Genomic DNA, 25050 nt, shown 5'->3' with positions numbered 1-25050 from the left:
TCATTTCCCAGGGGCACAGCCCTGACGAGTGTGTTGCTTGGGTTTCTGAGACCAGGAAATTAGAAGCAGCAAAGGACGTGAAGGTAGGCGACGTTCGTGAATGGACACGCTGTCCTCAGGAAGCAGGCGCGCCTGACAGCCTGCCCTCCAGGGAAGGGGCACGATGGAGACTGGAGATTCTGTGCACAGCACTGGGACACTGAGCTCGGAGACCAGCAGCTCCCACTGCCAGGAGCCCTGGCAGGGCCAGGGTGCCGTGACGGTGGTACCGAGTGGCAACCGTCGGCAAGAAGGGAGCAAGGGATGTGTGGTCTGTTGGAAGCAAGGAAAGAAGGGGCATTTCCATCAGGTCATTGACCTTCTGAAGGCCTTGATGCTCCAGGGGAGTCTTGGCTGGATTGCCTCTGTCCTCGACCATCTGACCAGGCAGGGAAGGAAGGCGCTTCCCGGCTGCATGTTGGCCCCTGCCAACACCTGAGCTGCCCACCTAGCCCCCTGGCCTGTGCGCCGGCCCCTGGGGAAAGTCCTGGGCCTCCTGCATCTCTAGGACGCCCTCCCGGGCTGGGCTGTGGGCCTCCCGTCTTAACTGTGGTCCTCATGGCGGCAACAGAGCCCCCGTCCTTTAGCCTGCTTAGGCTTGACCACAGTCCTTTCTTGTCACCTGCTGAGCATCTGTCCTAGGCGAAACCTGGATTCTTTCTCTGTCGCACCTGATTCTGCTTTTAATAAAGTCTTGGGAGTATTTGTCTACGGGCAGAGAGAGGGCCAGCAGCGGTTCTCTGGACTCTTTTATGTCAGATGGAAGAGGGGCATAGAGGAGCACATCCAGCAGACACATGTCCTAGTCCTCCTCACTGTCACCCCAGTTGAGGCTTTTGAGGAATCCATTGTCTTTTCTTTGAGCCCAGATCCTCCCTCCTGTCTCTGCAGAGGCATTTCTGGGTACCCCTTCCAAAGTGGGCTGGGACGGACCAGAGCACCTGGAGAAGCCAGCAGGGGCTGCTGAGGGCAGGGCCACGGAGGCTGGAGTTCCCTCTGCAGGTGGATGCCTTAAAGGCCATCGAGCCAGGGCCCCACCCCTGAAGAAAGCTCCCATGACAGGGTTTGTGGAGAGGAGTGTGGGGAACCAGGCCGGAATCGGGAAGTCCAGACGAGAAGCATCTAGAAGATGGGAGGAGGCGGAGCTGGAACCGTGGGCAGAGCGCACTGTGAGGGGTGCGAGGGCAGAGCTGGGCCCGCCTGGGACTGGCTGATTCGCAGCTGGGGTCGAGCTGGAGGGAGAAGTGTGGCCTGAGTGTGGGTGACCTGCAGATGTGGCAGCTGACCGCGAGCACCACGGGACCAGGTGGGATTCCACTGGGTGGGAGCCCTCCCCCGAAGCGGCACCATGCAGGCTGGGAGCCTTGTTCTGTGTGAGGCTGTGTCCCCGACACCAAGACCACGCTGGCAGGGCCTTCGTGTCTCGCAGGAAGCACTCGATAAATATTTGATGACTGGATAAACTGTGAGTCTGAAGCTCAGGAAACAGACTCTTAATCCAGCTTATAGATTATTTATTTCAAGCTGAGTGCAGGGCAGTGTTTGTACACACGTATGAAGCCTTCTTTCTCCCTGTCAGAAGGACCCTGGCTTCACCTGGACTGGTCACAGCGCTGTCCGTGGAGATGGACGAGGCTGCTGGTGATGTTAGGAACATGTGCACAGATCGATGGCAGTCCCTTACAGTGGCTCGCCACCTGGCTCCTGCCAGGGAGACCCACATCAGCCTGGCGCTGTCCATCTTCTGAGTTACCAGCACAGGGTTATGTGCCAGGAGGTGATTTTCTGTTCTGGAAGATCCCCTGAGAGCCTGGATCTTCCCCCTGCTGTCTGTCCAGGGGAGGGGGATTCTCTGAGGAGGAGTGTTTGGGATTGTGGGAGAGCCCCCTGGGCCTGCACGCCACACCTCAGTGTCTTCCCCAGCTGTCCAGGCCCCTTGTTCAGAAAGAACAGAGGTTTTGGACCCACCGCTTTTGCATCTCTCTCAAGTCTAAAATTCTCAGAATCGTTGCATTCATTTTGGATCTTCAAAGTTGAGATGGAATTTACATCTTGTCAATCTAAAACGTACAGTTCATTGGCACCAAGTGCATTCACAGTGTTACGCAGCCAGTACCACCTCTGTCTAGTTCCAGGATATTCTCATCTCCTCAAAAGGAAGCCCCAAGTCCGTCAGCAGCCCCGCCCCACGACCGCCACCCATCTGCTTTCTGTCTTTGGACCTGCCTGTTCCAGACGCGTCGTGTAAACGGGATCCATTGGCCTTTTGTGTCTGGCTGCTCTGGGTTTGCGTCATGCCTCAAGGTTCCTCTCCGTGCTTTCCTGTGTGTCAATGTGCATCTGTCGCATTTCGCCCAGAGCGTCGCGTCAGAGCACAGAGTTTGAGAATGGATGTCCCGTGGCATAGCACCCTGCCATCGGCCCTCTCCCGGGACCTCCGACATCCCATTGTGCCTGGCGAGGCTTGGGCTGCTGTGCCCACCCCTCCCGGCCCCCTCTCAGCCTGCCAGAGCCCAAGACAGGACCACCTTGGAGCTCAGCCTCCCCGCATTCCCAGGCCGCCCAGCCACCGAGACTTGTGCCGCCTGCTCCCGTGCCCGCTGAGGGGCCGTGCTCCTGTTTCCTACCATCGCTCAGCTCCTCTGTCCTCCCGAGGCCGTCCTGTCTCCTTGGTGCACGACCTCCTGCTTGTTTCTCAGGACTCAGCTCAGAGCAGGGTCGTGGTGGTGCTTGTCTTCATCGCCCCTCACAGCGCCTGACTTGTCCCATGCTGGTCATAGCCCTGCGCGCTGAGCACCCGGAGGACGGCACACGGGTGCTGGCCGGGCAGGATTGTGAGTGAAGAGTGACGTGGTGAACACACCCCTGGCCTCGAACCCGGATGTGTTGCTCCTCTTGCTCGTGTCTGTGATTTGTCACGCTGTCATCTGTGCATGTGCCTGCCTTTTCTCCAGAAGGGACCTGAGGTGTTTGGAGTCTGAATACTACTGTGGGGACTGGCGTCACTCCACATTCACCCCATCTTGAAGACCCGCTTCACCAGGCCGGTGCAGTGTGGGGAGGGACCCCATGGTGGGTGCTGCAGACACGAGGTGCAGAAAAGCTTTTTATGAATGGGGTGAAAATCATTCCCTGGCCCAGGTTTCCAAGAAGAAAAACCCAGTAGCAGCACCATGCTGCCCCCCCCCCCGCCCCGCCCCGGTGCCCTCATGAGCAATGCTGGTGGAGGGAGGATGGGGTGGTTCAGCGCTCACCTCCCCGCATCCAGCGCCCCAGGCGTGGACCTGGAGTCACTCCTCAGGAGGCCCCGCTAGCTTACTTGGTTCCTTGTGCACCAGGAGAATCCACTCCCTGGGAGTCCCCCAAGCCCCTTAGTCACAGTGTAAATGCAGTTACTGCAGACTGCCATTCAAGACTGCAGAATCCGGATCCAGCCAGTTTTCTGACTCATATCCCACTCCCCCCACCTCTCTCTGTCTGCCTGATGGATCATTCACCCTTCAAAGCCCAGTTTGCTTGCTCTCCGAAGGCTTCTTGAGTGACCTGTGGTGAAGTTAGTCCCCTGCCTCCGTGTCTGCACACACCACACACAGAAATGCAACAGTGCCTAGGTGTAGCTGACTCCGTACACAGCTGCGTGGTGAAGGGAAGAGATTCTGGACTGTGTCTTTCCTTGTTGCGACTGCTCGGCAGGTGAATAAGAAGTGTGCACGTGGGTGTTTATTTAACAGTGGATAAAGGAGGCGAGGTAGAGAACTGGAAGGGGAAAGATCTCTGGATCCAAATCTGGGCGCTGCAGTACCCTCGGTATTCAAGTGGGTCTGCTGGGACCTGTGAGCTCTTTCCCCAGTTCTGCGGAGTATGAAGAACAGCGAACATGAGATCAAATCTGTGTGGTTGGTTGGTTTTTGTCTTCCAACATAGCATATTCTGTGGGCTTGAGTAATACCATTTACAAGGGGCTGATCTGGGCTGTCTGTGGAGGGATAGAGGCTTTTGTACATGAAAAGGAAGGGGAGGACTCCCTGCTGGGCAAGGTGCTCAGGACGCACCAGCCCGGAATGCACTGGCTTTCACCACTGCTCTGCTCTCTCATTGGTCCCTTCCTGTGCTGTGTCAGCTGTTAAACACTTTTGATATCACCTCTGCCTTTATTTTGTTTGCTAGGCAGAATTTTAATAGATGGAGAGTCTGTGGGTAGAATGGATGAAGTGACCAATTTGTGTCCCTGTCATGCCCTGGAGCCTGGGCCCATAGGCTGGCTTTTCTGTGCCTTCAAGGGGCCACCTAGCAAGTCCTCTGCCTCCCAAGCCAACACAGATCACAAGCGCCATCACAGCAGTCCCTAAGCCAAACACAGTTCTCATTCCCATGTCACCAGTGACCAAACCCAAGTTCCCAGAGGTGAAGTGGCTGCCAGAAGATACCCAGGGATGATCTGTGGCTCCCATGTTCCAGAACCTTCCTCCACCTGCCCCGCTTCCAGATAGGACTGAGCCTGTCTCTGCCTCCTGCCTGCCCTTTTTTTTATGGTGGTTCCAGAGAGTGCGCATGGATCCCCTTGTGGTGGCCAATGCAAGTGTGCCCAGAGGTGTTTCTGGTCCTGCGTCCAGCCTGCTTGGAAGATCACTGGGTCTGTGAGCAGCTGGTGTGCACAAGCTTGTGGAATTCTCTGGTCACACTTCCTGGGAACCCTCGGCTGAAAACCCTCGGCTGAAAACCCATGGCTGAAAACCCTCGGCCTCCAGGCACGACCCCAGAGAAGAGTGACCTAGTTCCCACCTCCTCAAGCACACCATCTTAGGCTGCCAGCACCGCTTTCCTGAGCACTGCTGAGAACGGCGTGCTGGGCTGTGTAAGGGCGCCCTGCCCGCCGGGGAGTTCCGAGCCGAGACACTGCAACGTGGCGATTCACACCAGGCCAAGGGAGACCCTCAGGATCCCTGGAGAGGCCATGCTCTCTCCCAAGAGACCTGTGGCTGCTCACAGGTCTCTGTCAAGGTGGCAAAAGAGAGGCGGTTTCCATTGTGCTTTTCCTTTTGCTGGCCACAAACCCATCTTTGGGCCTCTGTTCCTGCTTCTTTCTCCCCAGGCGCAGATTAAAGATTAACACTCTCTCAGAGATTTGGGGAGGTGTGCCAGTTGGGGTGGCTGCGCCAGCAGGTTTTCTGTAGATCCCGCCCCTACTTCAAGGAGCCTGTTTGGTTGGTCAGTCCTGTGGTCTCAGGGACAGGCTGGTCACCCTGAGATGCTGGGTGGCACGACCATGGGCTTCTCCAGGGTTGTCCGTGGGGGTTGCCCTCCTTCCCGGTGAGTTATGTGGCAGTCTTGTGTGACCGCCATGCCACCCTTTCCTCTGTGGCCCTGGGGCTGGACCAGGCTGTGGGCATGCCGGGCAGGCGCTCTGCCGCTCAGCTGCACCCTCCTCTGTGCTCCTGCCTCCCTTGTTTATTTTCTTTCTTATAATTACTGTTCGGCATCCTGTGCGTCGTGCTTGTTAAGTTTTGTTTTGCCACTTGCCCCTCGCAGGGCATTCCACATGTGTACAGTGCTGTCAGCCCCAGCCCGAAGTAGGCCGCTGCCCCCACGCTCACATCTGGGCTCTGCCCCTGAGTCGAGGGGATTACCACAGCCTCCCCTTCGGCCCTCACCAAGTCTCTGTCACAGGGCTTTAGCACTTCCATTGCCCAGATGAGGAAACTGAGGTTCTAGAGACTTCTCTAGCGCAGGATCCCCACCTCTGTGAGGCAGGGCTGAGGTGGGGTCAGGTTCGTTGCCATTACAATTGGAGAAAAGAAAGGATTCTATCAAGAAGTTCTGATACTCAGTGCGTTGGCTTGCTTTTCTACAAATCACATTCCTAACGACAGCGCCTGCCTGTTTTTAAATGCCGTTCACACTCATACACAAACAAGCGTTCTCCATCTGCAGGCGGTGGCTGTGCAGCGACGGGGCTTGCCTACTGTGGGATCCTGAGCCTGCGTGTGCCTGGCACACGTGGGCTCTCCTGTTGGGCCATGTAGGCGTGCAGGGCGAGAGATAGTTGCAAAGCAAGTCTGCAAGCCCTGCTGTGGTCCATGCCTGTGGCCATTGACCCAGAGCAACCAGAAGACTGTGCATGAGACACAGAAAAGCACACACTTCACACTCCCAAAGTCTCCCCGCTTCCTGCTTGTCACGGAGGGAAGGGGCAACTCAGCCCCTGAACTTGACTCCTCAGCAAAAATTAAATTCAGAGTAAAAGGACAGTGTCCACCCATGATGGCACATGTGATAATAGGCTGGCACCTGCCCTGGATCTTCTGTGTTCTCAGGAAAGCACTGAGTCCAAATGGCAAAGTCACGGGCTCATGCAGGTAAGGGCTGGTGTCCTCACTGGAGGCCCAGGAGTAAATGCAGGGAATGTCCCCTGCAGGAGGGCTGCAAGCCCATCACCTGCAACTCTTGTCTGCTCACCACCCAGGTAGAGGTGGGGCCCTTCAAGAGGCTGTCTCTGTCTGCCTTCTCTGCACCTGCAGCTAAGTGACTGTGGGTGTTGCCGTACCTCTGTGAGCCTGTTTTCTTCTGCATGTTGGACCAAAACATCATTCTTATTCTTTTCCTTCTTCCCCATTCCTTCCTCCCACCCTCTCTTCTGGTATTTTATAGAAGCTTGCATTGCTGGAAATCACTGTCCCTAGCTTCCTCTGTACCAGGAGGGGGTCTCTGAATCATGTGTCAGTCATACACTTGTTCCCATTGGGTCAAAAACAAGAGTGGAGCCAGGCACATGGCATATGCCTGTGATCCCAGTGATTTGAGAGACTGAGCAAGTTCAAAGCCAGCCTCAAGAACTTAGCAAGGTCCTATGCAATTTAGTGAGACCCTGCCTCAAAATAAAAAATAAAAAGGTTTGGGATGTGACTCAGCAGTCAAGCACCCCTGAGTTCAAACCCTGGTACCAAAAAACAAACAAAAAGAGAATCAAGAAGAGTGGAGTGTGGCTCAGCCTGCTGGGGACTCGAGCTTAGGACGTGCCCCAAGAGGCTTCCCCAAGAGGCTCCTGGCAGCTGGCCCCTTTGGTTTTGTTTTAGGATGGGCCTGGGCAACTTTCTCCCAAGTTTGTCCTCTGGGAAAATTCTGCAGAACTTGTTATGCTTCCATAGAACTCAGGATTAGGGCGAATGCCAGTTCTTAGAAAGAGGGACGTTTCTGGAAGTAGAGGTTCTTGGCACATCTCAGTAGGACCCAGGCCTGGGAGGCACAGCAAATAGCAAGTTCATCTGCTGACCACATGCCCACTCACACATCTTTTGGTGGCTTGTGCTGAAGTCCCCTCAGGAAAGTGTACTGCACTTTCCTGTGCGCTCAGCTGTGCACCCTGTGTCCCTTCCTCGGTTTGAGCTTCTCTCACACAGGTTTAGAGCAGGCGGTGGCACACTGTGACAGGCCAAACCTGGCCTACCACTTGTCTTTATAAATAAAGTTTTATTGGAATACAAGTGGCCACGTGTGTATTGTGTGTGGCTTCCACAATGCAGCAACATTGTCAGGTAGTTAAGACAGACCATATGAACCCAAAGCCTGAAGAATTTACTCTCTGGCCCTTTACAGAAACGTTTGCTGGTGTCTGGTTTAGAGTCATAGCAGTTCAGAGTCTGGCTTCATTAATAACCAGCAACATAGTTTAGAGAAAGTTCATTCTCTTCACTGGGTCTCGGTTTTCTTAGCTGTGAAATGGAATCATAATAGTGTCATCTTCCTAGAGCTGTGGGAAGATGTCTGCCCCAGGAGGTTCTTGGTGGTATCACAAGTCACTGAGCATGAGCTCAGGTAATGGATTAAAGGGCAGAACCCCTGTTCTCAGGAGTTACTGGCACACATACAGCTGGCACCAGTACAGAGCGAGTGCTTAAGGTCAAGGTGCCGCTGAGCCATGAGCACCCTGCACAGGGCTCCCCAGTTTCTGTACTGTCCGTGCCCGGTTCCCCAGCTGGGTTTCACCATCAGCTCGTGCTCATGTTCTGACAGTACACCGTCAGATCATCTGGAACTCCACATGGATGCAGGCCTGCATGCAGTGGCTTGTGATTTTGAAGTTGGAAAGATGTAATATTTAAAAGGCAGCTGTTATCCGCGGTGCAGGGCTCTGAGCTCCCATCACTTGGGCATTCGCTGTCCTTGCTGTGGTGAGGAGGGAGCCACAACCCTTCTGCCACACGAGCATGTGTCTGAAGTCCACCAAGAGGTTCATGTGCACCACCACTTCCTCTGGGGCTCTGAGTCCGGTTTTGAGAACAGGGCCAATTCTGCTGCAGGCCTCAGAAGTCCCCTCCGTGAAGGGTGCAGCCTCCATTGCCAGCCTGGTTCTGTCCCCAGAGCTCAGCAATCTCATCCTCTCTGTGCAGGGGTGGCCCCTGCTGTGGCACTCATTTTAATGAACCTCCCTAGGATTCCCAGTGACTGTGTGCTCATTGGGCTCGGGGGGGACAGGCATTTTACCAGGAATTCTGCTCCCGGGTTTTTACCCAAAAGAGCACTTTTGTTCCCCCTAAAGTACGTACAAGAATGTTCACAGCAACCCCACACAGGAAATAGCAACCATGTCGTGTCCGTAAACAGACCACACGACGTGGCCTGGGAACACCGGCCAGTGGTACGAGAGAAGAGCTGCAGGTGCGTGGGGTGCGGAGACGCCCACAGGACCAGCTGTCGGGAATCTGCTGTGTCACTCCACTTGTGAGAAGTTCAGGAACATGTGAGGCTGACCCAGAGACAGAGGCCAGAGCTGCCAGTGGCCCTGGGCAGGTTGGCCCGGAGGGGTACAGGGGCCTCCTGCGGCAAAGGGGCTGCTCCAGACTCACCCTGGGTGGCGGCTGCACAAGGTGTGCATGTGAGAAGACACCACTGCACACGCGGGGTGTGTGTACTTTGATGCTTTATGCACTTCACTATTTAGACATTGGGTGTTTTTCCAAAGGGAAGGAATAGAGAATAAAAGAGACAGTTCCAAAATTTAAGAAGGTTGGGCAGTACAGGGCTGTCCCTTCTTGGGTCCCTTTCTGGGCCTCCTTGTACCTCGTGTCACCTAACAACGTCGCATTCCCAGGCTGGGGGCTTGCAGTGTCCCTTTCCTTTGACTGGGAATGCCCAGCAGTCCCCTGTGAGATCCCCTCAAAGGTCACCTCTGAGAAGCCTGACTCCGCATTCTGCAGTGTCCCTCCCTCCCCTTTTTGCCCAAGCCCCCAGCGCTTCTCCCTAAGGCACTCACCATGCTCCTCTTCCCTTTGTGCCCGCCCCCATGTGAGACCCCTCCCATCCCAGAGCTCCGTGGCCTGTGTCTGGCAGAGTGGCAGGGATGTAGTTCGGTGCCTAAGGATATGGCCTCCCAGCTGCCAGTCCTGGCCTTTATGTGGCCTTTCCACTGATCAGCCATGACCAGGCCCCTTACTTCGAGGCCCTGAAGGAGGGAGCCCTCGCGGGACTCTCTCTGGGTCCTTGGGTGGGACTGGCCAGGTGGTGCCTGCAGCAGATCAGCTCAGTCCAGCATTTGGAGTAGGACCAATCTAGCCTGGCTGTGGTCGTCCTTAGGAATACCTGTGAACTCAGTGGCTGGGGAGGTGCTGACTTCGGATCATCTTTGAGCCACTGTGTCAACTGCTCCAAAGGCAAAGGTGCCCGGTGGCAAAGATGCTCAGTGCCATACCCTGGGGACCAGATTTCTGTTCTTCACATGCCTGCAAAGATGATTGTAGTTACAAGGGTCTGAAATGTGGAAATATCAGTCCTTTGCTCTATTATTAAACTTCTTGAGCCATTTGGCCATAAAAGGGGGCCTCTGCCACAGCTGGCCTCATGATTAATGAGTCCCCTCTGTGCCTCTTGACCGTCTCCACGGAGCCCCAGAGCGGCCCTGCCCTTGCAGCCCGGCAGCAAGCCCACTCTCCTGAGCTCTGGGCAGCAGGGAGGAGGCCTCACCTGTTGTCCAGTCCTCCCAGCAATCCCTTGGCCTCCAGCTAACCCTTCTCAGGTCTCCGAGGAGGAGAGGGCTGTGGGGGGCTTGGCTGAGACGGGGAGGAAGCGGGCCTGCCTGTGAGGGCACCGCTGTGGCCAATGGTGTCCTTCAGGTCTGACTCCAGGCCCTTGGGAGCTGATGTGTCTTGCTTGCTGTTGGTCATGTGTCTCTGGCCCGTGTTCCTTCTGCCAGGCTACATGGCACCTTTTTGGGGCGATGGGGTCACAGTGTTGCATAGTTGCCTGTTACTGGGTTCTCTGAGCACAGCACGTGGGTTGCCCCACTTCTCTCCACACAGCCGCAGGAGGGCACACTTGCTTTTTCTTAGTTGAAATGTAATTCACACACCGCAAGAGTCTCCATTTCAAGGTGTGTGTCTGGTGGTCTCTACATTCCTGTTGTGCAGCCATCTCCACCACCTAATTTAGAAGACATTTGTCTCCCCCCGAAGGACCCACACCCATTAGCAATCATTCCCCACCTCCCCACCCCCCTGCCCTGGCAGCCGGCAGTCTGGTCGGTGTCTCTGGAGTGGCCAGTTCCAGACCTTTCACATAAACGCAGCCAGACAGCCTGCGGCCTTTGGCGTTCAGGTTCCTTTACGTTGTAGCGTGTCTGCTTGGCCCTCCTGGAGGCTGAGTGATACTGCGTTCTACTGGTAGGCCATGTTTTGTGTGTCCGCTCACCTGTTGATTTGTTAAAAAACTCTATTGAAACACAACATGCACAGAAGGGTGCAAGCATGGCGGGCTGCCTGACGTGTTTTAACAAAGCGAACACCCTGAGCCGCCACCAGCCAGAATCAAGACTGAGAGTACTGCTCGGCCCCGAAGGTCCCAGGGTGAACAGTAGGGTGGGTCACTGACTTCTCCGGTTTCCCAGGTGTAGGGCTGAGTATCTGACATGACATTCCATAACCACACACTGACCTGCCAGCATAGCCTTAGGTCTGCCCATTGCTGACTTTGTGTGTGTGGAAGTGTGTGGCTGGGCCCTTCTGCCTCCAGCGGCTGTTTTTGCTCGACATTAGCTTGGTGCGCGCTGCCTGTGTGGGGCAGAGTGCTCCATCACTCACTCTGAGGACGCCTCGTCCACCAGCTGCCCTCCTGTTGATGGACATCTGGGTGTTCCAGTCTGGGGCTGCACAGACCTGGGAGCATTTGCATGAAGGTCTCCGGGACCACTGCGCCAGTGGCTCTCTGGGGTGTGGCCGTTGAATATTCCTAGTGGTCTAACGCCGCCTGGATCACGGAGCATTCCCGTTGCTCTGTATCGGAGCCGGCCCTTTTGCCTTTGTGTGTCTTCTCTATTCGAGCCAGCCTGCTGGAGGGCTGTGGTAGTCTCACATTCTGGTGGGCACCCTGATTTTAACTCACTTGGCTGTGCATACAAAGCCCAGGCCACAAAGTCCTGGACTCCAGCTCTCTCCCAAGAGAGAGTCTGGTCAAGCCGTACACCTGCTTGGACTCTCCATTTCTGGTCTGTCACGGGGGTGGTGGATCGGGTGGTGCGATCTGGGATCCAGGTGAAGGTGGGAAGGACTGTGCAGGTGTCGGGGGCTGGTGAAGGTCCTGGCACGGGGGCGGGGTAGGCAACACTGAGGAGCTGGGTCGCGGGGTGGGTCTGTCGCTCCATCCTGGCCCCTTCCAGAGCCCTGATGGTCTCTCAGCTCTCGAGTACCCAGGGGCATGAATGAAGATCGCCATGCCCCGAAGATGGGGTTTCTGCCCACGCGTCCACCACCTTCACGGTCTTCAGTCTCTCCTCAGTGACGGGACTGTGGGACTGGGACTTGTCTCTGTCTCTGCTCTACCCCAGCCTGGGGCTGCACATAGGAGGCCTCCCCTTGTTGAGTGACTGCATGACTCCAGTCCTGAGGGACAGCCCCTGTCTGGGGAGCATCCTGGAGGATCAAGACATGACTATTTCCTGTTCATGCTGAACTTGAGTTTCTCGTTTGTGTAGTGGTAGCACTGAGAGCAGTAGTATGGCCTCAGGCGGTTGTGAGGGGAACGTGTGCTGGTTAATGAAGGTATTTTAGAAACTGACCCCCACCAGGTAAATGTGGAGTGTTCTTTGCAGCTCAGCTGACCAGGGAGGCCACTTGAATTTAAATGAATGGTCATCAAGAAAAGCTCACAGGCCAGTCCCTCAGGTGTATTCGTCACTCTTTGAGTGCCCAGGAGCCCATGGGCACCACTGTGGTGGGCAGCGTAGATTCAGAGCGTCCCTGTCGCCACAGAAAGTCACACTTGGCAGCACTGAAGAACTTGGGTCTCCAAGGAAAAGACGGGAGGGTGTGCTGTGCCGGAGGCTTCCTCGCCCGACGCCTCTCTCCTTTCACTGTACGCACGGCTCTAGCACCCCGGTTCTCTGGCGCCACAGGTTACCACGGAAGAGCAGCAGCCTTTCGGGGGCGCCTAGGGACGCACAGTGGCAGCGTGGGAAGGGGCCGCCTGGCGTCTGGAGGATCACTGGGAAACTATGCGGAACAGATGCAATGCCGTCAACTCCCGGGCCATCGAGTGTGGCCACAAGCAGCTGTCCAGTCCAGGGCGCCCACAGTGACGGGAGCAGTGCTAACCCAGCCCTGGGGCCACCAGGGGAGGGCGATGACACTCAGTGCCTCCGGCCCACAGGAACGAGGGGAGGGGCCTGTGAAGGGCATCTGGGGAGACGTGTCCTGGGACTAGGGCCCAGACGGCCCACCCAGCAACCGACTGTCCCCCGCCACCCCATTTGCTGCCCGGTTCCCTTTGTGGGGACGGACGAGAACATCAACATTTTGACAGGCTTTTTCCAATTGAGCCTCTGGGGGTTTCTGCCCTCTAGGCCAAGTTGAGCTTGCGGTGTCGTGGGGACCCACGGGCGGGGTGGCAGCAGGAAGACAGTAGCGTGAGACCCCGCCATGCCGGCCCAGTCCCTTTCTGCATGCGTGCCTGCGGATGTGTGTGCACACGGGCACGTGACTGCAGCTTGCCTCTGGTCAGAGGGACTGGGCCGATCACCTGCCTTGGGAGTCGTGAGGTTGAATGCGTATCTGTGACCTGCCACCACCTCTCAGTCCTCAGTCCCTTTTCGTACAGCACATGGACAAATGCCAGCCTTGCTGTGAAGTAGAGTGAGGTGGCTCGCGTGGGGCTTTCAGAGGAGCTGGACCTGGGGTCACTGCCTGGTGCGTCTTGTGGCGGGGCTTGTCAGGGCGGCGTGTGCGGCTCAGTGTCCCCTGGTCCGTTGGAGAGGGTGCGGCAGGCTCGTCACAGCAGCACATGGTAGAGGCAGCCCGAGCGTCCATCTGCAGAGGAAGGGGGAAGTATGGGGTGGCCACGGCGAGCGGGCCATCAAGGGCAGCCAGAGCTAGGACCCCTGGCTCATGTTTCGCTCAGGAGACGGAGGGTGGGAGGGTAGCAGCAGTACCAGTTCACGGTGGGGGTCCCTTTGAGGAGACAACAGCGCCTCAGAACTCCGTGGGGTGATGGTGCAGTGAACGTGCCAAGCGCCGCACACCTGCTGGCTTCCGAGGGGCGAGTGGTTCAGCTGTTAGGTGGGTCTCGGCCAGCTCGGGCCAAAAGGACTGCAGACCCTGCTCCCCAGCCCCTCGTGGTGCCTCAGCCAGCAGCAGGATGCGGCGGCACCTTCGTCTTCGGCTCCTCTAGGCTGGACTGGGGACTCCCCGCTGTCTGACGTGACAGGTGTCAGATGGGCTGGTTTGTGGGTGGGCCTGAGCAAATGCTTCCTGTGCCAGCGGATGGTGCCACAGGGAACCCACGGAGCAGCGTGGGTCTCATGCACCATGACTCAGGCAACGCTGCCCTGGAGAGGGCTCAACCCTGCCTTGGCCCTCCCAGCAGGCTCCAGGGCCATAAATACCCTCTGACAAACAACCTGCTGTTTTCATCCCGCTTCCCTACTGGCCCTGCTCCCAGCCTCAGGGGAGCGTGTGGGGGGCTTTGCAGACCGACTCCCCTTCTGGGGGAGCCCTGCCCCTCCCCACCCTCACGCTGCTGAGCCTGAGCCTGAGCCTGAGTCAGGGCTGCACACGCCGTGATTCATGTTCGCTTTTAGAGAGATCCCCATGGAAACCGGCAGGCAGGTTTGGGCGAGAGGGAGCTTCTTCAGGAAGGGCAGGAGGCGTCCAAGGTTGGGGCCTGGTGCCAGCGTCGGGCTGGGGAGGACTGAGGGGGATGGTCACCCCATTCCTGCCTATGCCAACTGGCTGGGGAGTCCCAGGAGGTGCCCAGTTGGGAATGTCAGCTGTGAAGGCCTGAGGGTGCGCGGGGGCCTCGTGACGTCCCTCCTGCTGGTGCCCCCTCTAGTTCGGATCTCGGCGTTGACGATTTATGGGCCTGCTCACCCCAGAGACAGGCTGAGGGGGTGTTCTTTTCTTGGTCCAGCAAACACAAGACCCCTAAATTAGTCCATTTCAGTCCCTAGAACAGAGGGTCAGAGGCCCAGCTTACTGACCTGGCTCAGCTCCTGGGGGAAGGCGATTTCCCCAAGAGCCAGGACCCTGGCTGGTGGGCATCTGTGTCTCCAGCACCCACATGGGACAGCCCAGTTTGGGTGCAGGGCTACTGAGCATTTGCCTCAAATCCACCTGGCGAGACGGTGCCTCTGACAGCACCCGGCAGAGCTGGTGGCCAGGGACGCAGGCCCTCGGTGCTTGCCAGGGCTCCCGGGGCTCTAAACGTCTCCCTAATGAGGGCAGTTTGGCAGCAGCGTGAAACACGCTCTTACCCTTTGTCCCTGTAATTCCATTTCTGGGAATCTGGCCTAAGGAAATAATCCTAAATATAGGGTAGAAAAACACGCTCTGCAAGGATGTTCGCCATGGGGTTGTCCAGAGCAGCGTGAAGCGGAGCTGCGCTGTCCAGGGAGGGCGAAGCAGGGAGGGGACATGGCACCGAACGAGGGTCCTGGAGGCCGCTGCTGTGGGTGTGTGACGTCTGCCACCTGACATCGAGGGGAGGTGTCACAGTCGCTGTGCCTCTCGCTGGGGCTCCGTGAACGCCGGCAGGCGGCCCTCAGGTGGCCTCCAGGAGAGTGCTCCTGTCCACCGCTTGGCCTGTGCCCTGGGAGTCCACCCCTGCCCTGTTTAGTCTGGTCGAGTTGTCTTGTACGAATGGTGATGCTCACTCTCTGTGTGCAGACCCGGGCGCTGGGCAGGCCCTGGGGGAGGTCCCTCCCTGGCGAGCTCGGCCTGCCCTGCCCACCCCCACTGTGGCTGCCGCTGACCTGAGCCCGACCCACAGCTTCGCAGGCCCCAGGGTGGCGCCTCTCTGTGGCTCGTCTCCTCGCTGCGCCCTGGGGCTGGTTTGCAGCTTCCCCGCAGCTCTGGCTCCTGCCCGGCAGAAACCTCCTGTGCCCCTCATGTGCCATGGCCCCGTCAGCATGCCCGGGTCCCCAGGCCTTGACAGTGACCCTCTGGTTGTCCCCACAGTGCGAAGGTGTCAGGATAGTGGCAGGCACCGTGGCCACCCGAGGCTAGAGAACAGCCGCGTCCAGGGGCCTTTGCCCTGGCCTGTGCTGTCGCCTGCCCCGATGGTGGTGAAGCACGGCAGCAGTGAGCGTCTCTTGGAGAGCATTTCATCGGAGGACAGTTTAGACGGAAGGCAGAGGGTGAGGAGGAGCAGTCGCTGGTGCTGGTGGGAGTACGTGGGGGCCAGCAGGGGCACCCCGCCACATCCACGTCCACTGTGTCGCCTTCCCTTCCTTTGCACCTAATGTCCTTTTTCTGTCCTAGGTCCCACGAGACCTTCGGTAGCCGTGTCCTCCTGAACCTCTGGGCAGGGCAGCTGCCGAGGTTTCCTTGTTTCCGGTGAGGCCAGCACAGGTGTTCTGAGGAGCATCCCTGAGTTGAGGTTTCCTGATGTTTTTCTCGTGGTCAGACTCGGGTCTGGGGAGGACAACCCCAGTTCATCTTGTTGAGCTTTCCAGAGTGTTCCAGATGCAGGCTGGGCCCTTGGCCAGTTAGATCTCCTTCAGTGCTCCCATGATTGTGTCTGTGGAGTCAGTTCTTACCTTATGGAGGAACCAGGCTCAGAGAGATGCACTAACTTGCTTAGGACACACAGTTGGTGGCTCAAACATAGGTTCATTTGTTCTAAAGACTCTGCTTTTGGCCAAATGCTGCTAAAAAACAATGGGAAGGCAGTAAATCTGCTTTTTTAAAACAGCGTGTATTTATTTACACCCGGCCTTGCCCCAGAAAGCCTGCTTACAATCCTGATCCAGGCTGCTTTCTGACAGCCCAGGCAGGGTCATGAGAAAGAAGTGGACTGCAGGGCAGGTCACTTGCTCCCAGCCAGTGGCATGAGCTGTGGTAGCCCGGTTCACCTCCAGGAGCTGGGGTCGGGCCGCACTGCCTCTCAGGACTCCCAGAGGCGGTGTGGAATAGAAATCCAAGGGTGACCTGAAAGGACTGAGGCTGCGTGTTCCCCTGGCCCCTGGTCATGCCGAGCCTGATGTGGGGATTTGGGCTTCACGTGGGTGTCTTCACGTGGGTGTGGGTGACCCAGTGACCTTCCAGATGCACTTGTGGCACAGCTTGGGCTCCCTGCCCCCGTCTCTGTGCGCATTGAGGGCTTGGGGGCCGACCAGACCTCTGAGGGGTGGCCATGGGCTGCTGCTGCTTCCTGAGGAAGGGCATTCATTTGACCTTTAGAAACAACGGCAGAGGAGGCGTCTTCCAGGTGTGCTGTGTTGTGAGGACAGGAGACCGGCACTGGAGCCTTGCTTACCTCAGCAAGGTGCTCCTTCCTCTGCTAAGTGTCAGCCCGCCTGGGCAAGTGGGGCAGAGCTGGGCCCGCCTGCTCCTGGGTGCTTACCACAGCAGGGACACACCGGGACTGCTCCAGGCAGGGTCAGGAAGGCGAGTGGCCCAGGATGGGGCCTGTGTGCAGGAGAGCAGCGTGCTGGGGCAGTGGGACAGTACCCCTGCGTGGACTGAGGATGTGCTGCTAAGAGGCTTCTTGGTCAGGACCCAGTAGCCCTCCTGGTGGTGCCTTGCTGAGGGCTGGGAGGACAGGTGAACTTGCTGCCTCTCCTGCTCCCGCAGGGTCCAAGCAGCCTGGTTCCTCCCTGCCTGAGGCACTGCGTCCCTGGATGTAGCACCCCACCCCACCCACCGCTGGACTCTGGGCGTGGCCTGCCTCCCCCATGGGTCTCCCCGGCTCTTCCCACCCCTGGGCCTTTGTATTGGCCACTGCTCTGAGGCACTGTCTTCACTGCTGAGCTTGGCTCTCGGCCACCCCCTATTTGGATTCTTTGTGCTGCGTCTGCCACTCCTCAATTGTTTATTTATTTGGTATTTTGTTTGTTATCTCTTTGCCCCGCTGGGCTCCTGTCTTACTCCCGGCTGACCCTCCGCATCCAGCATAGCCCCTAGGATGTGACAGAACTCAGTCAATACCTATGGATCAGTAAACGAGCGAGGGAGGAATGGAGGGAAAGACTTCACTGGACAGTGGCTCTGCCTTCCCAAGCCTGCTGAGCAGTCACACTGGGGGCGCGAGGCAGCGTGAGCCTGGCACCACCACCTCAACAGGCAGGCAGATGGAGAAGGGAAGCCAGCGGGCCGTCTCCATGGTGGAGCGGCTCGGAGGGCCCTGGCTCAAAATCGCACTGCCCCTTGCAGAAGTGCACGCGGGCGGCGTGGGCTCTGGAGTCAGGGCTGAGTTCAGCCATGGCCGTGCCACTCACTCCTAGTCGGGTGGCCCTCAGCAAGTCACAGGCCACCTGTGCCTCAGCTTCTACTTTCATGTGCTGGGATGGCTCTGGGTCCTGCTCCTGAGGTCCTGTGAGGGTCGGGTGAGGTGCATGTGGCCCACGCAAGAGCCTGGAGGCATTAGCTGGGGATTCTTATCCCGTGTACTGGCCTCTGACTCTCCTGGCATCCCAGGGCCAGAGTGGCAGGGACACTGCCAGAACCTGGTGGCCAGTGTGTGCCCTGGCACCGGGGCCCAGTCTCTCTGACGGCAGGCCTCTGCAGAGGGCGGGAAGGTTCTACGGACCTCCTTCTCCTCCCAGCCTCATGCCCAACAGCCCTTCCCTTTCTGTCTCAGCGCACCATGGACCTCACCCTGGGCCAGGCACTGGGGAAGAGCAGGGCCGGGACAGCCCTGAGCCCAGCCAGATGCAGGCTGCAAGCTGGTCGCACACCGAGCAGGGCGTGGGGAGCGCCAGGGAGAGGGTGCAGGGCAGGGGACGATGGCGGGGTGTCTGGAGGGTGCAGGCTCCCCCAGAGTTGCGAAGGAGAGAGGAGACACCAGAGCGGACCAGGGCCTTGGGGACGAGGTGCAGGTTGAGCTGGAGGCCGTCAGCAGACCAGGGTGGGGCGGGGTATGGACTCCACACCAGGCTGCAGGGAGCCCTTGGGCAGTGTCGAGCAGGGGCATGGGGATATGGCTGCCATCTTGGGACCTGAGTGCAGAATGCACTCAGGGAAGCTGTTGCTGCTGTTGGGAGGGGTGAACATGACCTGGTGCTGGTGAGAGATGCTGGGATTCCAACTGGGCCCTGGGGGGCTCGTGCATGCTGGGGAGCCATCCTCAGCCCTTGCCCTCCTCTGAACGCAGGGTGGATTTTGTCCACGACCCTCCCCTCTGCAGGCACCCCAGCCAGGAGCAGAGGATTTTTGCGCCAGCCCCCGGTACTGTCCCGAGTGGGAGTTATCGGGAGCCTCTCCAGGCCGGGGCCAGGCCTCCTTGTAACCCACGTGTCTTCTCTTTTTGTCTTCCTGCTGCAGCCAACTGGGTACATGGAAAACTCAGTGTCCTACAGCGCCATCGAGGACGTTCAGCTGCTGTCCTGGGAGAATGCCCCGAAGTACTGTTTACAGCTCACAGTCCCCGGGGGGACCGTGCTGCTGCAGGTAGGGTAAACACATGAGCCGGCAGTTTCTTCTTGCCCAGCCTGGCACCACCTCATTCCCCTGGAGGGAGGCATCCGGTGACCTGGAGGGAAGGGGGTTTAGGTACACACTAGGGCTCGCTGGAGGAAATGGGGAGGGACATGCGTGGATTGAGCTCCTGGTGTATGCCTGCTACCGTCTGGGAGCTTCACGTTGCTCCTTAGTTCCCCAAACCTGAGAAATGAGTTTTACAGTTTCTGCTTTGCCGGTGAGGAAACTGAGGCCATGGCCAGCTGTGCAGGCTATGGAAAGCTCATGACAGCAGGTGCTGCCTTTTGCTTTACTTTGACCTGGGGGTTTGTACTTCATGTTGGTTAATCTTTGAGACTGATAGAAGTGTGGTTTCCCTTCTCAGGAAAAAGATGTGCATTCTGTATGTTCTAATCCAGACTTTCAGTTAGAAATGACACAGGCATTATTCAGACTAGTAAGGCGAAAAGAGAATGCTGTGCTATAACCATTAAACTAACTGGGAAGTCCAAGAGAGGACTTCAGGCATAACTGGACCCAAGGTTCAGATGATGCTATTAACGTTCAGCATCCTGTCTGTCTCTGCTCGGCTTCTAGGTGTTGGCTTTATCTCAAGGCAGAATCTCACTCTTGGTAGGAAGGGTGAGCTTCTGGTGGTCCAAAGCCACGTTCTTATAATCCTTACAAAACTGAGAGCTCCCTTTCTTCCTAGCATTTGTGTAAAATTTCAGAAAAGGTGCTCATTGGCTCTGATGTGATCCCTTTGCCCCTTGGGAGCACACTGCCCTGCCCACCCTTGGCCACAGGCAGCATGTATTCTGATTGATAGCTCCCCAGGACCACGTGGAGGCGGTGGGTACACTTGAAAGAAGGGGCAGCAAAGCCAGTGGCCATCCAGCATGCTTGGGTGCTATAGTCAGGCCAGAGAGCCACCAGTTCCTAGGAACCCAGTCAGACGCTCAGCCAGAGGTGGGTTACCCTCTTGCTAGGGAAGGGGAGCAACCCTGGCCTCTCCTAAGGAACGTTTCCTTTCTCACCCAGACTCCCTGGGGATACTTTCTCTTGGCCCTAAAAGTGGCTCCCTAAAACCTTCTTCAGATGTGGCCACTAGATTGGGTCGCCGCATCAGGGCCAAGAGTCACCCTGTTTGTCTCTGAAGAATGCCAAGTGCATTGGCCGAGTAGAACAGCTGGATGCTTGTAGAAAAGTCCTGGTCTTCACTGTTGGCTCTTGGAGGACCAAACTCCACCATGCCTCAGTCTGTCTTCTCCTTGGGGCCCTCTGGCCAGCAGACCTCCCTTCTGTCCTCAGTTCCTCTCCTGTCTCCATTGTGGAGATGAGCGCAACCCTCCCAGAGTCCCTGCTCCCACTGGCCCCTGCCTCCTCTTTCACTCCTTCTCGCCAGTTTGATGGCTACAGCAGGATCCTGGCAGGGGGTGGGCAGTGCAGCCCCTTTGGGGCAGGAGACCTGAGGGTAGTCATACCCGAGGGAGAGACACCTAGGACACCCACCTGGGTCCTCTGCCACCTTCACGGTCTTGAGCAGCTCTCCTGTGTGGATGAAGGCCCCCCTTGCAGAGCTCACTTAGCCTCGTGGGAGGCAGAGACATAAACAGATGATTACTGAAGTAAGAACCCAAGAGGAGGCAAGTCCCAGGGGACTGGGAGCCCAGAGGACAGTGACTCATTCGGTCTAGAGGTGCCAGAGCAACCTCCCCAGGGATGCTGCCTGAAGCTGGGTGTAGAGGGATGAATAGGAGTGTGCCAGCATGGTGGGGTGGGGGCCACACCTCTGGGCGGAGAGGACAGAGGGGCTAAGCATGAACCTGGGGGGCAGGTACTTGCCAGCCCTAGAGGAGGGGGCATCAGGATCTTGCCGCCCTTGTTAGCTAAAGGAGAAGCCTCAGGCTACATTCTGAAAGCAGTAGGGAGCCATCGAAAGCTCTTCAGGGATAGAAGGGACAGGAGGGATGTGAGTGTGGTTACAGGGCAGAGGGGCTGGATGTGTGAGTGACAGAGATGGAGGGAGGCCTGGAATCCCTTCTCCAGTGCAGGAGGGTCTCTTGCTTCTGAGACTGGAAGGGCTGGCCCTACCCCTGAGGAAGTGCAGAGCGTCATCCCCCTGGGGACAGAGGAGCAGTTAGGCTGGGAGGGAACGCGTCTGGCTAGTGCTGGAGTGTCCCTTTAACCCGGCTGTGGCTGCGGCCGCCGTGATGACTCGCCGCAGTGGGGGTGCTCCGCCTCAGCTCCCCCCGCAGAGCCGCCGAGTGGACGGGCAGCAGCCGCCTCCGGCTGCCCCAGCATCCCTCACCGCTGCCCGGGCTCCAGCGGACTGACGGCACAGCCAGACTGGAGGAGGAGAAGAGGGGGCACAGGAGGGAACGCAGCTCCCGGATCTGGAGCGGGATCTGGAGCGGGACGGAGCGAGGTGGGGAGCAGCTGTGCCCTTCTTCTGTCCCCAGGGGAGCCCAGGTGGGTGCCTGCCCCACCCTTCGGTCTCCCTTGCTGCCATTTCCATCAGGCCGGGAAGGTGGCCCCGGGCGGCTTCTACCTGGCTTCTGTCCTCGCCCTCCTCCCTGCTGCCTCTCTGTGATTCATGGCTGCTGTGTGGCTGCCTCATTCCAAAAATGGATCCAAGTCCTCCTGGAGTGGGCTCCAGCCGGGGAGCTCTGTGGTTACGGGGACGCCCGAGTGGCCTCTGGCCCTCCAGGGTGGTGCCCGGGGGTGCTGAGTGGGGCCTTCTCCACTGCCAATGGGGTCTACTTGCTGTTGTGGCAGACGGCAGGATCTTTTCTTTGCCTTGACTCGTTTACGGTTGGCTGTGTCAGGACCCAGAGCCAGGGCGTCACTGGGAGCGACCTCAGGTCCCAGATCGTATCTGTTCCAGGTGGGCTGATGGGTCACGGCGCATTCGAAGGGCTTGAGTGCTGCAGGTGGCAGAGGAGCCAGAATGCCCCTAGCTGCTGCCTGGCACCCCAGCCAGGGCTTCCCTGGGTCATTTGTGTTTGAATTAATTTATTCCATTCACTTAGAAATGCACGTTCGGTTCATCAGCCACATTTTGCATGCCAAGTAGTTACAGGTAGCCAGCGGTCACTATGTTAGCCAGTGCAGATGTGGAGCATTTCTGGCTGGGCACCATGGCCCATGCCTGTGATCCCAGCTGCTCCAGAGGCAGAGGCAAGAGAATCACAAGTTCCAAGCCAGCTTCAGCAACTTAGCAAGACCCTGTCTCAAAATAAAAAATGAAAAGGGCTGGGGTTGGAACTCAGTGATAGCGCACCCTGGGCTCAACCCCGGGTCGAACATTTCCACTGTCTCAGAAGAGGCGCGAGAAGCATTTCTCCTGTCCCAGAAAGTTCTGTGGGTGCTGCTGGCCTGAAGCCTTTCATTCGGCCAGGCCCCTCCCATGGAAATGGCCTCCCGAGCTGTAGTGCTTCCCTAAGCCTGAGTCACCGCCGAGGTGCTCCGGGTTGGTGGCCGTCTCTCAGGTTCTCTGCATCTGTGCCTGACGTTTCCTGGCCCCTAGCACCCCTCCTCCCTCCCGCTCCCTGTCCCTCCCTATCCCCTTCTCTCCTCCTCCTTTCCCGCTTGCCATCTCTCACTCTGCTGCTCCTGCAGTGTCTTGTTCCCTGGCGCCTCCCTCCTGGGTGCTCTGCATCTCTCTCTCCCCTCTTTCCTCCCGCCTCCCTGGCACCTCCTTTCAAAGCTCCCACATTTGAATGGGTGCCCCACACCAGCCTGTGGGAGCCGACCTGATGGATGGGGGGGGTGGGGGGTCAGGCACAGGCCCCTCCTCTCCAGCCCCAGATGCTAAGGTTGTCAGACAGGGGCCCCCAGCCTCCCAAACCGTCCCTTTGCTGCAATTGTGGGTGCTTTGTGATTCCAGCACGGGCTCCCTAATGCCACATCATTGGACCCCCCGGGTGCAGAACACACCTGTTTATCTGCTCCCCAGCGCCCTTCTGCCCGCGCAGCATTGTGGGAGGCCAGCTACCTGAGCACAGGGATGTGTGGTGGAAGTGTCCCTGCTGGCTCAAGCTCCCTGCTGGCCCAGGGTTGGGGGTCAGGAGTTGAGGAGTGACAAGGCAACATGTCTTCAGGGAACTGTGCCTTGCAGCTGGGTTTGAACACATGGGTGAGGATTAGAGAGCCTGGTGCAGCCTCAGCAAGATTCCCGGTGACACGAGAGTGAGGAGACCCTCCTCCCTGACCACGTCACCACCCACTGGGTGTCTCGGAGACCTGGCTGTGCTCGTCATTGTTCCGGAAAGCCCACAGGAGCCAGGCAACTGTTTACCCCAAACACTGGCAGCAGGGCAGGGGACAGGGTGGGTTCCTTTCTTACTGGAAGCCGGGAGAGAAAGCCCTTTCCGGTCTGCATGCACAGGCTGTTTTTCCCCAAGAGTTGGCCAGGGAAGGGGACTGGGAACAGTACCCCGGTGCTCCCTGGGCTGTTTTTCTCACCTCTGTAGACAATGCAACAATGAGTGAGAACTTGGCAACTTTTTAAGAGGAAATTAGGCAGAATTTGCCTGGAATCGGGCCCTTCGGGTTGGAAAGATTTATCACTAGGAACTGTCAGAGGGCACCTTGAGTAGCACTGGGCGGGCCAGGGGCTCCTGCCTGTGTTCCAGTGGCTCCTCCTCTGAGTGACCCCCAGTCTCAGCATTCCTGGGGTCTGGGTTGTCCTGGCCCAGCTGCCAGCAGAGGAGCATGGGAACTTTGCTAAAACCTCACCCTGGGCTGACGCTCAGCTGGGCAGCTTTCCCTGTGCTAGAAGCCTCTTAGAGATGCTGCCCTGGGCCAGCAACTGTCCTTCAAAACCAGACAAGTCCCCGGGAGGAGAAGCTTCCGGCCACCCTCGTTGCAGCCTCTGGCTCCATCAGCTGCTGCCCCCTCTTCTGGAAGGAAGTCCCGGCCCACCCTGTTGTTTAGGTGGGGCCTCTTAGTGCCCGGAACAGGGTGGCAGGTCCTTCCTCCCTTCATCAGAGGGTGGTTGCAAGGGGAAATGATGCTGTCAGAGTCCCAGCTCAGGCTCTGGGGCACAGAGGAGCTGGGCACGTTGCTCACCAGGTCCAGGGATGGGCACAGGGCAGCAGGCTGGGGTCAGGCACTCTGAGCTCCAGCCCAGATTTGCTGTGCACTGCCATGGCTGTGTAGCTAGCTGTGCGACCCTAGCAGCAGGAAGACCTCCTTGGGCCTCATTTTCTGTACCTTTGAACTGGATCCATGATGTTCATCTCCTTGGCTGTTCGAGAGGCTCCTAGGTTCTGTGTGAAGTACTTGGTACTATTGGAACAGAGTAAGTCAGGAAAATACCACTGTGTTATTTCTAGAGACTTCATCAAGTACAAGTTGGGGAAGAGGATGTCAGGACTGGAGAGGTCTTTTGAAGTTCTAATACACATGACATTTTCTTCATTGAACAGAGTGGGTACATTGATGCCCCACCCCCCATGCATCTACGGTCTGCCTGTCCCCCTGTCCCGTCCATGCACCATGCATCTGCCTATTCATCTGTCCGTCTGTCCTGTCTTACACATCGATCCATACGTCCTTCCAGTCATTCATTCGTTCAGCACGTCAGCCAGCCTTTCAGACATTTCCCTGGCTTTCTTGGACACAGTGGTGCATAAATCAGACGTGGCTCCTGACCTCTGAGAGCCCCCAGCCTAGGAATGGGGCACTAGACAGTGACTGTAAGATGGTGCCATGTGTTGGGTGGGTGTGGGGGAGGTGCCATGAAGACAGGCATTGCAGGGGGACCTGAGGGTTAAGTGGGAGGGGTGAAGGCAGTGTTCCTGAGCAGGGAAGTGATGGTGGGCTTCCGGCTGTGTGAGGGCAGGCGGCAGAGCAGGGAAGCCAGCTTATGCTGCCATGGCGAGCAGCCCCCACGTCGTGTGGCTGAAAGCAGTCTGGGACTCTTGCTCACTCCTGCCGCATGTCCAGCATGTGTGGAGCACGGACCACCTGGAATGTTGCTGCTCACCATGGCTGTGAGAGGGGAATAGACTCAGGTCACCCAGCATCACAGCGCAGGCTGCTTGGCCACGTAAGGAAGATGACTGGAAACAGAACTGAGGACAGGTACAGGAAGCCTGGACCTCAGATTCCACCTCAGGAAAATGGCATC

The 25050-nt window shown here is 57.7% G+C and overlaps 1 protein-coding gene across 1 annotated transcript in view; it reads left to right on the top strand.

The window, feature by feature from the left end:
- CMIP (c-Maf inducing protein) overlaps window positions 1-25050 on the top strand; it is a 201373-nt gene that overhangs the window by 104434 nt on the left and 71889 nt on the right. The window contains 1 exon segment of the mRNA XM_079119248.1: window positions 18780-18905. Within this exon segment, the coding sequence (XP_078975374.1) occupies window positions 18780-18905 (126 nt within the window).

Source organism: Sciurus vulgaris (genome assembly GCF_902686455.1).
Source record: "Sciurus vulgaris genome assembly, chromosome: 17".
Taxonomy (NCBI): Eukaryota; Metazoa; Chordata; class Mammalia; order Rodentia; family Sciuridae; genus Sciurus; species Sciurus vulgaris.
Note: the sequence above shows the minus strand (reverse complement) of the source record. Positions and strands in the feature narration are given on the sequence as shown.